The following is a 16,496-nucleotide window of genomic DNA, read 5'->3' on the forward strand; positions in this document are numbered from 1 at the left end:
TGTCAAGCACTTAGCATGGTGCTGACACAGATTTAGTTTTCATGTCCACTGCAGGCCTACCATGAGCTTGGCTCTAAGAGAAATAAAAATTCAGAGACTTTATATCTGATAAGTATGGCAAAGGAAAGGAGAGCTATCAAAGATGACAGTATGTGGAGATTTAGAAATTATCAACACAAAAGTAACTGAAATCCTGACAATAGATGAATTCTTCAAGGAACATTTCGATAAAAATCAAATACCTGTGAACTAACTCTCAAAAAATACCCTCAATTGGATAGAGAAAGTTGAGGAGCCAGATAAAGTGTGTTTACAAAGGTATAGTGTCTCACTTGGAATTGAGCACAGGAGGAGAATTGTGTCAAACTTCCAGTAACAGTAATTCCATCTTAAACTTGTAAGATTTTAGTTTCAAGTTACTTGTGATGATCTCACTGGATTCAAATAATGATCCCATAAAGTGGAAGAATTATCTCCATTCCATCAATGAAGAAAAACCTCAGAGACTACATTGCTACCTAAAGTTACATAGCTAGTAAGTTATAAAACAGGAAATTGAAATAAATAAATTTCTCCTATAACAATTCTATAAGAATCACGATATTATAAGTTAACCTTAACTTTATTCAACAGAGCAAGTATTATGCTCCTCTCCCACTTTTCTGAAAAATAAAAACTAAATGACAAAGCAAATGAAGAAACTTGCTAAATACCAATAAATCAGAAACAAACATGCCAGAAAAAAAAATACCACCTGACATTTTCCCTATTCGCCCAACAATTCATACCTGTCATTTATTTTTACTGATTCAAGAAAAATTCTTTGTTCATCCTTCTAAAAAAATATCTGCACAGTTACTACTAGCCAGTTACAGCTGCAGACTCTCTTGGTTCTCAAAAAGCTACGTTGGGAGGAAACACTGGTAAATATAATTTCAATCTAATATGACAAACACTACAATGAGTGTATGTACAGGAGCAGCTGATCCAAACCCAGGGAGAGGCAGGTGTGGTGCTGGGAAGGAGATGAAAGGGAAGATGCATGGGAATGAGTCGGGAGGGAGCTAGGAGAAGGTGCTAGGCAGCGTGGATACAAACAGGCTCAAGAGTAATCAATAATGCTTATACCACAAAAATGCAATATCCATTCAATTTTAATTATGTTACCTTTTATTATTTTACAATATATTTCAAAAAATGCCGTTACAGTTGCCTTAACTGCTCTATAAGACCTGGAATAAAAGAACACTTAGAATTAGAACACACAGACATCAAGCTGTAATACCTACTTGTACTGAGCCATTACTACCAAAGAGATGTAGTTTTTTAAATAGGCAGATGTGTGGCAATGCAAAATAAAATACAAACTTGTTAAAACAAACAGTAAACTTTGTTTTAATGGCTATCAAAAGGAGGTGGTTTTGTTTTCGTTTTTCAACACATCTGGTTCTGGCAGCAAGTTGTATTATGCATTTAAAGCAATACATGCCCTGAAAGCTTCTACTTTCAGTTGTGCGTGTCATCTGAATCAGTGCCCAGACACATGAAAAATATCATTCCCAATCCCCTCGCTACCCCTCCCTCCAGAAGGTCGTGAACTCAAGATTCTTGTTGGTGAAGTATTTTACAGTTTTTTTCCAGTGACACTGGACGTTTTTAATTTTCTCTAAAAGAGAAGCGATGAAAATGCAAGGAAACCCTCCAGGGTCCAATTTTCACTTCACATTCTCCACAAGCAATAAAATAGCAGCTCTACATGTTGACGAAAAAGAATTTCAATCTCTCCATATTAGTTTCTTAATCATATTAGCACTAAAATTTATGTGGATTTAGCTGGATTTCCAAAAGGAAAATTTTAGTTGTCAAATATTTCAGAAATTTAATAAAGCATTACATATATGTAATTAGCTCTTATCTACCAAAAATATATATGTATATATATTTATATTTATTTATCTTACCTTCACTGAAGTTCTTTTTTTCTGGCTGGACATGAGAACAAGATTAAGTGGACCAATGCTGGCTTTATTTCTTTATAAGCAATAATTTGAGTCTTTCATTCAGTTCGATCGCATGTTCATAATAAATTCACAAAAGGCAATACAAGGAAACACCTACTGAATAGGCATCTGCCAAGCAATTCATGCTTTAAGGTTAGACTCTACCAAATGGCACTATGGCATTATAGGCATTCAATTTTTGTTTTCTTTTTTCAAGTTTGTCAGTTCTTTACTATTTTTTTTTCCTAGCAAGGGATGGTATATGATCACAAAGTAAGGCCTAGAGACCATTTATAGTTGCTCCCAGTATTATGCTGGACGGAACTCTTAAGAGCTGATATAAACCAAACTGAACAATAGTCAACTGGAACCACATCTGATCACATTCAAATAGTTTCCAATAGTACTTTGCTAATATACATGTTTCCTTCTTCTCGGCTGATTTTGTGTTGATCTTTTTAAAATTACAACAAGTAAGACTGCAAGGTTTTTGTAGGCTTGTGGTCTTAGGGGACTGCTATGTTCATATGGATATTATTTTAAATCACAAAATGTCTCTATAGTAATGTTCTTTCTATAAACATGGTTGGCAAAATAAAAAAGGCACAAAAGGGGGATAATGAGAAATGTTTTCAATTTCAGTGAAGAATCCCAAAGCAAGTATCTTTCATGAAGAAAAGTAGAGAAAAATGTTCAGTAATTCATGCACGACTTGAGCTTAAAAAAAAAAAAACAAAAAAAAAACCTTCTCTTCAGATAGGTCCTGAGGCTTGAGGAGAAATGAGTTTTCCTAATCACGTGCTTCATGTAAAATAAAAATGTAAAGCTGCACATATATATGTTTGGTTTAACAGTGGACCCATGTTTTTTAAAAAGTCAGGCAATTAAAGGAAAACAAAACCAAAATACCTTCATAAACAAAGAACTCCACCTGTAGCCTCTGTCCTTTTTACCACTGAGTGGGGCAAAACGTCCAATAAAATGTAAAATGCAGCATACGCAATCATGTAATCTAAAAACTTTTCATGATAACTTATTGCAAATTGCACTTGACAGTTCACCACAACAATGGAAAACTGGCCCCTTGTTGGTTCACACAGTCCTTGAGACCCAAAGTGAAGTCACCAGTAGAACGATCTGGATAAAAAGTTTGCAGCTGTGCTCAGCCAGCTAGCTCCACCCTCTGGGTGTGAGCCGACCCGGGACACTGCTTTGTCTTGCTCCTTTGTGGGACTCTCATCCTCAGGCAGGTAGTCGGGCAGTTCTGTGTTCTGTTCTACTTCCACAGGCGTATCTTGGAATGGGACCAACATCTGACAAAGAACATGTTAAGAGTTATTACAAAATCATCCTAATGGACACAGATATTTATGTCTTAAGTTAAAGGTCTACTTTACTCCTCATTCTAATCACCATATTTATTCACAGGGGTTATATTCCTTTAAAAATCTTCCTCTTACATGAAGGTAGGCCCAACTGCTGAGCACAGAAAGGCAGAAATACACATGAAAACTAAGATGCTTTTCTCCTGAGGCTCCAGGAATAAATGTGCAATCCCTGTCTATTTAAAGAAAACAAAAGCAAGTATCTGGCTACTGTGTGCCCCTGAAGGGCCACTGAACCTCCTTTCTATGGGAAGACAAATAAGCTAAAGGAATGCAGATTTGTTTTCCCTATCACAAAGCTAGTGGCAAAAGTAGCAAGAGGCAAAGATTTTCACTGTATTTACCTATCCCTGGTGGGAACAGACCTTTATTTTTTGGATTAGCAAAACTAAGGTTAGAAAGAATTTAAAAACTAGCGCAAGGAAACTAGATATCCTTTATTTCCATATAAAATTAGGAAGACGTCTCCACTGAGATAAAGAACAGACTCTGAAATCCACAAAATATAAGAACAGACTTTGAAATCTACAAAAGACCTCTATTTCTAAGAGTTAACTGTTAGCTAAGAAACATTAAGATAATCCGACCCAACCACACTCCTGTATATTTGGCAACTAATAGCCTGAAAATACTTACAATCTGCTAGCCATAAAGAATAATCAGGAGAGTCAGTTAGGTATAAAGAAAACTAAATAAAGCATTTACCTCTTCTCCACTTTCACTTTTCACAACTTGCTGAGCTTTCATAACCTTGGTTGATGCTATCGCTGATGCCAAAGCCTAGGCCAGGATTAAAAGGAACAATTTTGAACACTGATTTGTTTACCTATAACCTCAAGCATATTCAGCCATTTAAAATACTAACCTCTGCTTTCAAATCTGAACGGATCCGCACCACACATCTTTGAACAGCCATTTGAAAAGTAAAGCTAATAACACCTTTAATTTTTAACAAAGCCTCTTCACAGAGATTTCTCCGAGACTGAAAAGGTAAAAAAACAAAAACAAATTATTATTAAAATTGGCAAAATAAAAATAAACAAATCAACTCAAACCACACTGAATTAGTCATCGGAGGGGGGCGGGGTAAGTAAATGTCTCTATTTCAGTTCTACCGACTCAGTCTTGAGGGCACGCTGGTGGTGGTGTTTAGTCAAGTTTATTAAATTTTATAAGATCAACAGACTAATAATTCCTGCTGGATTTTTTCAAACTTCATTACTAATACTTAGTTTTAATAATTTTTATCGGGGGCGCCTGGGTGGCTCAGTTGGTTAAGCGACTGCCTTCGGCTCAGGTCATGATCCTGGAGTCCCGGGATCGAGTCCCACATCGGGCTCCCTGCTCGGCAGGGAGTCTGCTGCTCCCTCTGACCCTCTTTCCTCTCGTGCTCTCTCTCATTCTCTCTCTCTCAAATAAATAAATAAAAATCTTTAAAAAAAAAATTTTTATCGGAAATAAGTTAGCCAATATTAATTTAAATCTTAATGCAGAAGGAATGGAAGAATAATATAGAAAAAAATGCTGAAAAGCAGAGGGTCCTCTAGCTTAAGGGTGAGCAAACTATAGTCCACCCACTGTTTTTACTGGAACACAGCCGCACGCATTTGTTTACCTGCTGCCTGAGGCTAGTTTTATACTACAGCAGAGTTAGTAGTATAAGAGACCATATGCCCTGCCAAACCTAAAATATTTACTATCTGGCCCTTTAAAGAAAAGCTTTGTTGACCCATGCTCTACTTAAAAATCTCTGAGGATAATTCTGATAGACTGATGTTAGAATTAGTGAGTGTTCAGTGTCTGACTCACTATTTTTTAAAGTACTTGGTATTTATAAATATCACTACATCCTTCATTTATGGCGTTCTCAATGGTTACCACTGCATTCTCAAGGGTTATTCATACCCTCTTTTTAGTTCTCATTTTCCTCTGACAACACAATAAAACATACCCCCTTCAATGTTTCTTTGACTCCTAATAATACACTACTTAGACCACTGGTTATTCCATCTGTCTCATCTTGCCGCCAAGGTCCAGTGCCTAAAACTAAGTGATTTTGTTTCTACATCAACCTTCAGTAGACTATTCCCATCACTTCAACCATTATTACCATGGAGAACAAAGACGTATATCTCCAAGAGGACTTTATTTTCATTTGCTATCAGACATATCCATTTGGATATCAAGTGGTCATCTCAAACACAAGATCCAAAGCAAAAATGGATTAAAAAGTAACTACAGGGGTGGGTGCCTGGGTGGCTCAGTCTGCTAGGCATCGGACTCCTGATTTCGGCTCAGGTCATGATCTTGGGGTCATGGGATCGAGCCCCGCGTTGGGCTCCATGCTCGGCAGGGAGTCCATTTGAGATTTTCTCTCTCCCTCTGTGTATCCCCCTGCTTGTGCTCTCTCTCAAATAAATGAAATCTTAAAAAAAATAAAATAAAAAAAGTAACTACAGTTTCACCTTATCCCTCCTCCACCTCCAGCTCATGTATCACATCACCATCTTTACATCTTCCTGTGTCTTTATTGAAACCAGGTTCTGGTTCAGTACTTCTGATGGGAGAGGCATCTGCAATTGACCCCAAATCCCTGGAACACCCTGAGAAACAATGCCTTCAAATTACCTGACTCACTCTTTTCTTCCATTGAATATAATCAGTCTTCAAACTTATCCTAATAATCCTTCGAAAGAACTATCATTGCTTATCTCCCTACTACCATTATAGAATGGTGCTAGTCAACTTGCTATTATTTGAGACTTTAGCAATCACTTTCATACAATATATTGGCCTGTATTCTCAGGTGTGCTTTGTTGAGTTTTATCATTTGGTTTGTGCTAGCTTTCAAAAGGAACTGTATTATTCTTATTCATTAAAATTAGATGGGACTGGTGATATTTTATATATCTTACTATCTTCCATTCAATCAACTTATGTCTACTACTGGAGCTTGCTTTCTAGAAACTTTTCAGGATCTTGTGGCCCCAGTTTCAGTAAGATAGTTGTTAACTATCTTATTTGGCAATGTCATGGATAATATGCATATGAAAAACTTCTCCCCACTCTTACTTAGAGAATCCTAAATCCTGAGGCCTAATTGCTATGAATAATCTAATGTAACCTACCTGGCCTAGCTAAAAAGATAAGTGGTAATCTATGGGTTGCTACCCCTAAATATGTAAAGTCATATAACTTATCACTGCTCAAAGTAACTTCAGGGAGACTTCCAAATCCAGTCAAGATGGAGTAACAAGGACTGGATTTAGCCAATATACACAAAATAAAATGAATAAAACAATGATTTCCAGAGAGTGGAAAACAAACGTCCCTGAGAGAAGGAAAATAAATGAAATGAGCTCCACAAAGACATCAGCATATTGCCTAGAAAGTTTCCAGGCTGTAATTTAGGAAAGGAGAACTCAAGGGGAACCAGCAGTCTCTGTCAGTTAAGGACACAGTTGAAAATGCAGGGAGGTCAAGGCAACTATAATTCATAGGACAGAGCACAAGAGAGGGCAGAGCTGTGCAAAGAGGGCCCACAGGGAGAAAGCATACCCTAAAGATCTGCAGCGAGCTCCCCTCAGGTTTTCAGCTGAACAATGATCAGTACATCCATGTGAAGAAAGAACCTGAGGCTGAATAAAGAACCAGACTGTAAAGGAATAGAAGGAACAATTCTGCAGGCTCAACTGTGCTGGAAATACTCCATGTTTCCATCATACAGAGTGGAAAAACTCTGATATACATGGGGGCATAAACAGAGAACCCGGAAGAGTATTGCCTCAGTAGTGTAGCAAAATTATCCCTAGGATGAGGGTGCTATGGTCTTGCCTAACAAAGCTTAAAAGCAACCCTCAAAAAGATCTGTTTGCAAGTAACTGTGATCTAGAACAAATCTCAAGAATTTTTTTAAAGGATTTGCATACGAATAAATATATGCTGTGCCCCACAAAGTAAAATTTGCAATGCCTAGCATCTAGTCAAAAATTACCAAGAATGCAAAGGAGCAAAAAAAAAAAAATACAACCTATAATTAGAAAAGTCAATCTATAATTATAAAAATCTATAAAAACATACTCAAAAAAACACAGACGATTAAATTAGTAGACAAGGACATTAAAATTATTCCAACCATCTTTTGTATGTTCAAATAAAGTATAAACATGTTAAGGAGTTATAAAAAAAAAAAAAGACCCAAATCAAACTTCTAAGAATAAAATAAGGGGCACCTGGCTGCAGAGCATGTAACTCCTGATTTCAGGGTCATGAATTCAAGCCCCACATTGGGCACAGAATCTACCTAAAATAAAAAAATAAAATAGTAAGATAAAAAAATAAATGTCTATGGTAAAAAAAAATTACAGTGAAGAGATTAATAGGAAGTTAAACACTTGCAAAGGAAAAATTTAGCAAATATAGCAACAGAAACTATCCAAAATGAAACAGAGGGGGGAAAAAAAGAATGGAAGAAAAAAATTAGAGTATCAGTGAGCTGTGAGACTTCACATAGTTGAATATGTGTAACAGGAATACCTTGAAAGACTAAGCGGAAAGGGGGACAGAAACAATATTTGAAGAAATAATGGAAAAAAACTGTCCAAATTTGCTGCATATTACAAACCCACAAATCCAAGAAGCTGAATAAATATGAAGAAAATTATACCAAGGCACGTAATAAACGTACTGACCAAAAGCAGTGATGAAAGAGAAACTCTCAGAAGTAGGCAGAGTGAGAAAAATATAATATATTACATATAGAAGAACAAAAATAAGAACAGAATCCCAAATAGAAACAATGCAAGGAAGATGACAGTGGAGCAATGTCTCAAAGTATGGTGTTAAAAAAAAAAAAAAAATTCTGTCACTTAGATTTTCACACCCACTGAAAATAATCCTTCCAAAAAAAAAAAATAAAATAAAATAAGGACTCTACCAGACATACAAAACTGAAGGAGTTAGAGACTTCAATATCTGACTTTCAAAAATGAATATAATAGGTAGACAGAAGATGAGCAAGGAAAATAAGCCTTAAAAAACAGCATAAACAAAACTCAACAGACACTTAGAATACTCCCAAACAAGAGTGTATACATTCTCAGGGACATGTGGAACATTCTCCAGGACAGACCATGGTAGGCCATGAAACAAGCCTCAATATATTGAAAAGGACTGAAATTATACAATGTTGTCAAATCACATGAAATTAGAAATTAATAACAGAAGGAAATTTGGAAAATTCAGAAATACATGGAAATAAAACAACAAACTCCTAAGTAATAACCAATGTGTCAAAGAAGAATTAGAAAATACTTTGAGATGAATAAAATGAGACCACCACATACCAAATCTGATGGCATACAAAGAAAGTAGTGCTTAAACAAAAATTTATAAGCTATAATAACTATCTTAAAATAGAAGAAAATCTCAAATTTTAAGAAAGTCCAGAGCAAGTAGAAGGAAATCATAAAGATTATGGCAGGGGAGAAAAGAAACAGAGAAACCCTTTTCTCTGAAAATAGGAAAAAGAAAAAAAATTGATGAAACTAAAAGTTGGTTTGAAAAGATCAACAAAACCGATAAACCTTTTAGCTACAGAAAGAAGACTTGAATCACTAAAATCAGGAATAAAAGGACATTATGACGAATCTGACAAATAAAAAACTATAAGCAAATACTATGAACACATTATGCCAACACATTAAGATAACCTCAATGAAATGGACAAATTCCTAGAAAAATAAAATTATCAAAACTAACTGAAGGAAGGAAAAGGAAAAACAGACCTATAATAAGTAAGGAGATTAAATTAAAACCAGAAAATATACCACAAAATAAAGCTCTGGACCAAACGGTTTCACTGGTGAACTCTACCAAATGTTTACAGAATAATCAACACCAATCTTTCACAAACTCTTCCAGACACTTCCTAGCTCATTTTACCCAGATACCAAAACCAGAAAAAGATATCACATGAAAGAAAATTGTAAATAAAACTATAAAATACCCTGTAGGAATACACACACACCACACAATACCTCAACAGAATCCCAGCAAGCTGAATCCAGAAGCATATTAAAAAGATTATATAGCATGACTGGGATTTACCCTAAGAATGAAAGTTTGATTCAAAATATGAAAATCACCAGGATGCCTGGGTGGCTCAGTCAAGTGTCTGCCTTTGGCTCAGGTCATGATCCCAGTGTTCTGGGATCAAGTCCCGCATCGGCCTCCTTGCTCAGCGGGGAGCCTGCTTCTCCCTCTGCCTACCGCTCCCCCTGCCTGTGCTCTCTCTCTGACAAATAAATAAAATCTTAAAGAAATATATGAAAATCACCAATGTAATACATGATATTAATAGAATTCATCTCAACAATGAACAAATAAACAATTTAAAAACAGGTAATAGGCATTTCTCCAAAACAGAAAATATGTGATAAATTAAAGATATATGCAATAAACACTAAAGCAACCACTGAGAAATGGCCAGTAAGCACATGAAAAGATACTCAACATCATTAATCACTAGGGAAATGCAAATCAAAACCACAACAAGAGAAAAACAAAATAATCCCAAGAACAACAGCAAAAAAAACCCCACAATAAGATAACACTTCACATCTACTAGGATAGCTTTTTTTTTTTTTTTTTTGGATAGCTATTAAACAACAGAAATCTATGTTGACAGGGCTGTGGAGAAAGTGACCCCTCATATGTTGCTGATGGAAATGTAAAATGCTGCAGCCACTGTAGAAAACACTCTGGAAGTTGCTCAAAAAGCTAAACAAAGTTAATGTATCATCCAGCAACTCTACCCCAGGAACATATCCAAGAGAACTGAGGAAATAAATCCACACAAAAAACTATACAGCAATATCCATAGAATTATTCCTAATATCCAAAAAGTGGAAACAGCCCAAATGTCCACCAACTGATGAACGAATAAACAAAATACAGTACATCCATACAATGGAATATTATAAAGAAGAAAGATGTACTGATATATGCTACAATAGGGATGAACCTTGGAAACATTATGCTAAAGTGAAAGCCAGGCATGAAATGTCACATAGCCTACAATTCCATTCATATGAAATGTCCAGAAGAGGCAAATCCACAGACACAGAAAGTAAATTAGGGGTTATCAGAGGCGGGGGCTAGTGACTGCTTCCTTTCGGAGTAATGCAATGTTCTGGAATCAGACTATGGTGATGGCTGCACAATCCCGTAAATACACTAAAAGCACGGAATTGTACACTTCAAAATGGTGTATCTATAGTATGTGAATTCTATTTCAATTAAAAAAAACTTGAAAGAATTCATTGCCAGCAGACCTGTACTAGTATAAGAAATGTTAACAGAAGGAAAATGAAATCAGATGAAAATCTAGAATTTACACAAAAGAATAAAGAGCCCTGGAAATGGCAAAAAGTAGGTGGACAGAAAATACTTTTTCTTATTTTAAAACGTCTTAAAAGAGACTGATTTTTTTGAAATCACAGAGACAGAAAGTGAAATAGTGGTTGCCAGGGGCTGGGGGGAAGGATTAAAGGGGAGTTATTGTGTAATGAGTACAGAGTTTTAGGTTTTACAAACTGTACATTCATAAGAAGTATAGAGTTGATGGTTACACAACATCATGAATGTATTTAATACCACTGAACTGTATACCTAACAATGGTTAAGACAGGAAATTTTATACTTATCTGTATTTTACCAAAATGAAAAAAATATTAAAAATAAAGACTATTTAAAGTAATAACAATGCATTTGGGGTTTATAACATGTGGGAATATTACATGTAACAACTGCAAAGAGGGAGAGTAAGGGGAAATGGAAGTATAATGTTCTAAATGCCCTATACTATTTATGAAGTGATAGATTAATTGAAGCTGCACTATAGTAAATTAAAGATATATTTAAAAAACCCTAAATCAACCATCAAAAAGAAAGGAAGGAGAACTGTAGCTAATAAGCCAACAAAGGAAATTAAAAGGAAATCATAAAAAATATTCAATTAGTCCAAAAGGCAGAAAATGGAAAAGGGGAACAATGAACTATGGGACAAATAGAGAGCAATTAGTAATGGGCCTCTGACTGGCTCAGCTGGAGGAGCATGCAACTTTTGATCTCTGGGTTCTGAGTGTGAGCCCCCTGTTGGGTGCAGAGATTACTTAAGTAAATAAATATATAAACCTTAAAAAAAAAAAAAAGCAATTAGTAAGAGTTGTTTTAAAACTAACCATATTAATAATCGTATCAAATTTAAATGACCCCAACACTCCATTTAAAAGGCAGAATTTTCAGAATGGATTAAAAGGCAAGGCCCAACTATATAGTGCCTGTAAGAAATCTTAAAATACAGACATGAATAGAAGATACACACTCAGCAAAAGCAAGCAGAAGCTAATATTAAAAGCAGACAAGGTAGAATGAATTCAGAAGAAACTATCCTGTAGGACTATTACAGTATTCTAATATTACAATATTCTATTACTATGTTACTATACTATACTACACTCTAAAAAATTGTGTACAACTGGTATTATTTCTTCCTTAAATATTTGGTAGAATTCACTAGTGAAGCCATCTGGGACAAAAGTTTTCTTTATGGGAAGGTTTTTAATTACAAAATCAATTTCTTTAATAGATATTGAGCTATTCAGGTTATCCATTTCTTCTTGAATAAACCTTGGCAATCTGTGTTTTTCAAGAAATTTTCCCGTTTCATCTATATTACCAAATTTATTGACATAAAGTTATTTAAAATACTCATTTACTTTCCTTTTAATGTCTATAGGGTCTACAGTGATGTTTTCTTTTCTTTCTCTTAGTTCTGGTATCGATAATTTGTGACTTTTATTCTTGATTGGTTTGGCTACAAGTTTATCAATTTTATTGATCATGTCAAAGAATCAGCTTTTGATTTCACTGGTTTTTCTCTTATTGCTTTTCATTTCACTGATTTGTTTTGTTTCTTCTGCTTACTTTGGATTTCATTTGTTCTTCTTTTTCTAGTTTCTTAAGGTAGAAGCTTAAGTTACCGAGAACTTTTCTCTCTTGTATATAAATATTTAGGCATTCGGTGCTATTGAATTACCTTCTAAATACTGCTTTAGCAGCTTCCCACAAATTTTGATATTTCATTTTCATTTTTATTCAGTTTAAAATGTTTTATAATTTCTCTTTTGATTTCTTCATTGACTCATGGATTATTTTAGAAATATATTATTTAGTCTCCAAAGTATTTGGGGGGTTTCCAAATAACTTCTGTTTCTGATTTCTAATTTGCTTTTCCTTGTGCTAACATACTTTGCATAGTTCTTTTAAATTTATTAATACTTGTTTTAATGGCCCACAATAAGGTCTACCTTGGTAAATACTCCACGAATATGTGAAAAGAATGATTATTATCTTGTTGCTGGATAGGGTGTTCTATAAATATAGATTAGGTTGAGTTGGTTGTTAGTGTTGAGTCTTCTATATCCTTAACTGATTTTCTGTATACTTGTTCTATTAATTGAGGGTGGTGTTGAAATCTCCAGATCTAATTGTGGATTTGTCTATTTCTCCTATCATTTCTGTCAGTTTTGGCTTCATATACTTTGAAGTTCTATTATTAGGGCATAAATATTTAAAATTGTTGTGTCCTCTGATTAACTGATACCTTTAGAACAAAATGCCCCTGTGGGATTTATTCTTCAAGACCTGGCAAGTGTCACTGAAGAAACTATTTACAATAGTTCCCCTTCCACATCTTATCCACAGGGAGATCCATTCTAAGACCCCCAGGGGATGCCTAAAACTGCAGAAAGTACCAAAACCTATATATACTATGTTTTTTTCCTACACATACATAAGTTTATTTATAAATTAGGCTCAGTAAGAGATTAACAATAATGATTACTAAAAGAGAATTATAACAATACATTATCATAAAAGTTATGTGAATGTGATCTCTCAAAATATCTTATTATACTATACTTACCCCTCTTCTTGTGATGATGCGAGGTAATAAAATGCCTACGTGATAAGATAAAGTAAATGACATAGGCACTGTGACATAGCCTTAGGCTACTACTGACCTTCTGATATGTCAGAAGGAGGATCATCCACTTCCCCACCCCATCTTATGAACCATGTGTTTAAGTCTTACCGTATCATCAAGACCATCTATGTGCAAAACCACTGTTTTGGCACGTTTGTTTGTAGTTCCCAGAAAAAACTGAGCTTTCCTTCTACGTGAATTCATTTCATTGAAACTATCACCATCTGCCATATTGGAAGACTGAAGAATGTCATAAATTTCAGAAGCCAGCAGTTTTGTTTCTCCTGGGGTTGTACTCCTTGAAAAGAAACACATATAAATTAATTAGTCTTGTCACTTCTACTGATTCTGTAATTTTAGACCTCGACTTTGCAGAGCCTTGTTTTCTTCATTCTGATGCTTTGTTCAATTGAAAGGAAAACACCAGTGAATCCTAGAATAATCAAGAACATAGCAAAAGCACCTAGTTGATCATAAGGTCTTCTAATTTCATTTCATTTTTCTTTTTTTAAAGATTTTATTTATTTATTTGACAGAGAGAGAGAGAGACAGCGAGAGAGGGAACACAAGCAGGGGTAGAGGGAGAGGGAGAAGCAGGCTTCCCACCGAGGAAGGAGCCCGATGTGGGGCTCGATCCCAGGACCCCAGGACCATGACCTGAGCCGAAGGCAGACGCCTAATGACTGAGCCACGCAGGCGCCCCTCATTTTTATTATTTTCTTAAAAATTTTATTATATATAGAGCGTGTGCACATGCGTGCGGGGCGGGGGGGGGAGGGGTAACAGAGGGGAGGGAGAAGGAAGGGGAAAGAATCTCCAGCAGATTCCTGGCTGAGTGCTGAGCCCAACATAGGGCTCAATCCCACAATCTGAGCTGAAACCAAGAGTCTGAAGCTTAACCAACTGAACCACCCAGATGCCTCAAGGTCTTCTAATTTCGTTTTAAATCTATGGTTCACTGAGATTCAAAACTTATCACTATATCTTTTACAAAGCATGTTTGTATTATGAAGCCACAACTAAAACAAAAGTTTTCATTCTTGAACTTCTAAATCCTACTATAGCTCCTCACATAAACATCTAGTGCCATTCTGTCCAAAAAGACTTTCTGCATTGATAGAAATGTTCTACAGCTGCACTGTCCACTCACCATATATGGCTACTGAGCAACCACAACTTAAAAAATGATTTTATTTACTTTGAATTAAATGTAAATTGCCACATGTGACAAGTGTCTACCATAATGGATAGCACAGATCTAATGCTTTTTATAGTTAAACTGAATAAACAGTAAATACACCTAAGTGTTAAAAATAACCCTCATTTCACTTACAGATAAACTCAATTAAGTCCAAATCTTATAACATACATTCGAGGCCTTTAAGTTTATCCCCATTCAGCTCTACCAACATCAGCTCATTTTGTCTTTTTATGAATACCTTTTATAGATGCCTTTTCCTCAACCAAAAGAGCTTTACCTAGACCATTCGCTTTCAAACTCTTACTTCTCCCTTGAAGGCTCAACCTCAACTACCATCTTTATGAAGCTTTCTCACTCCAATAATCCATTCCTCCCTCTACATTTACAGTACTATGCTGGGGCACCTTGGTGGCTCAGTCAGTTAAGCGTCCCATTCTTCGTTTCAGCTCAGGTCACGATCTCAGGGTCATGATATCGAACCCCATTGTTCAGCTCCACACACAATGTGGAGTCTGCTCAAGATTCTCTCTCCCTCCCCCCCTCGCACTTCCTAAAATAAATAAATAAAATCTTTTAAAAACTAATAAAATACTATACTTGTGCTTATACTACTCATCTTAATTTTCTATTTTTTTCTCTTCAAGAACGGGGATGTATTCTCTCCACAGGCCCTCACTAAACTTTTTACAATCCATTTGTTTACTGAATGAGCAGGAACACTTCAATTTCCGGTATTCAAACTATAAATCTAGTTATACAGAGCTTCAGGTCCAGGGGTACTAATCCGGCAATTATCCAGGCACTCAATTTACTATACCCACTGCTTTTCTGGGCTACTGTTGACCCCAGAGATCAATCACTTTGAATGATTTTGGCCGTGTATTCCAAGAAGCTATCAAAAAGACTATTTTGAGGGGGGAGATGTCTCAGCACTTTTCTGGTAGCTGTTTTACGGTACTGAAAAGGTCACTACAGTTCTGAGATATTTTAAATACTAGCCAACCACAAGTTGTAAAGAGTAGGAGGAAAAACAACAATGTCTTTCCTACCCCTTTCCACCATCAATACCATTTCCAAGAGTTTGCATCTAATAAAAAAAAAAAATCACAACACATAATAGAAGACTTAACTAATGACCTTCCTATAAAAAATTTTAAAATGCATATATTATTTCAAAAACTGTCTCCTGATGAACTAGTGACAAAAAATATTGAAACACTGTAACATTAAATGATTATCTTCCTGTTCTGCAGAATCAGAACGATAACAGTAGTTCTAAACCACTAACGCCTTTGAGAATCTGCTGTAAAATTCAAGAATATTTCACGAAAAATGCAAATATAAAAATTTTCCACATCAATTTCAGTGAGTTTATGTACCTACCCATGCCATCTATCTTATATCAACCTCGAAGAACACAGATGGTTTAACATTTTTTTAAAGTGATCTAGAATTGGAGGGGGCAGAATAGGAGAACAGCAGTAACAATCCAACCAATGTTTGAAAAAAATCAATAAAGTGGCAACTGCTGGTAAAAATATAATTGGTACTATTTGAAAAAAATTAACAGTGATAAGACACAAAAATATCTATACTCTTTGATTCTGTAATTCTTCTACTGGAACTTGTTAAGAAAATAATCCACGAAATAAAAGTAATCCAAAATATAAAAATACCCTTTTATATAGTTAGGCAAAGAAATTTTAGAACAGTACTGCCCGACATAACTTTCGGAGATGATGGAAATGTAGTAAACTAGTCACATGACTACTGAACACTTAGAATATGGCTGGTACAAGCAAAAAATTGGTTTTTAAATTTTAATTAATTTAGGGGCACCTGGGTGGCTCAGTTGTTAGGCG

General features: G+C 35.4%; 1 protein-coding gene across 3 annotated transcripts in view; it reads right to left on the reverse strand.

Annotated features, from left to right (window-relative positions):
- Positions 1-1,136: 1,136 nt before the first annotated feature.
- The window catches only part of ARMC1 (armadillo repeat containing 1), a 35,563-nt gene continuing 20,203 nt past the window's right edge, over positions 1,137-16,496 (reverse strand). For 2 of the 3 annotated variants that reach the window (XM_025870642.2, XM_073892834.1), the window contains exons 4-7: positions 13,542-13,731; positions 4,251-4,367; positions 4,091-4,165; positions 1,137-3,313 (exon numbers count right to left, since the gene is read on the reverse strand). In XM_025870642.2, the coding sequence (XP_025726427.1) occupies positions 3,122-3,313; positions 4,091-4,165; positions 4,251-4,367; positions 13,542-13,731 (574 nt within the window). In that variant the 3' untranslated portion in view covers positions 1,137-3,121. The remainder of the gene's footprint in view (positions 3,314-4,090; positions 4,166-4,250; positions 4,368-13,541; positions 13,732-16,496) is intronic. The other variant, XR_003207937.2, reaches the window with a different exon arrangement.

Source organism: Callorhinus ursinus, unplaced genomic scaffold (genome assembly GCF_003265705.2).
Source record: "Callorhinus ursinus isolate GAN/ISIS: 27379988/994484 unplaced genomic scaffold, GSC_fseal_2.0 scaffold5, whole genome shotgun sequence".
Classification (NCBI taxonomy): domain Eukaryota; kingdom Metazoa; phylum Chordata; class Mammalia; order Carnivora; family Otariidae; genus Callorhinus; species Callorhinus ursinus.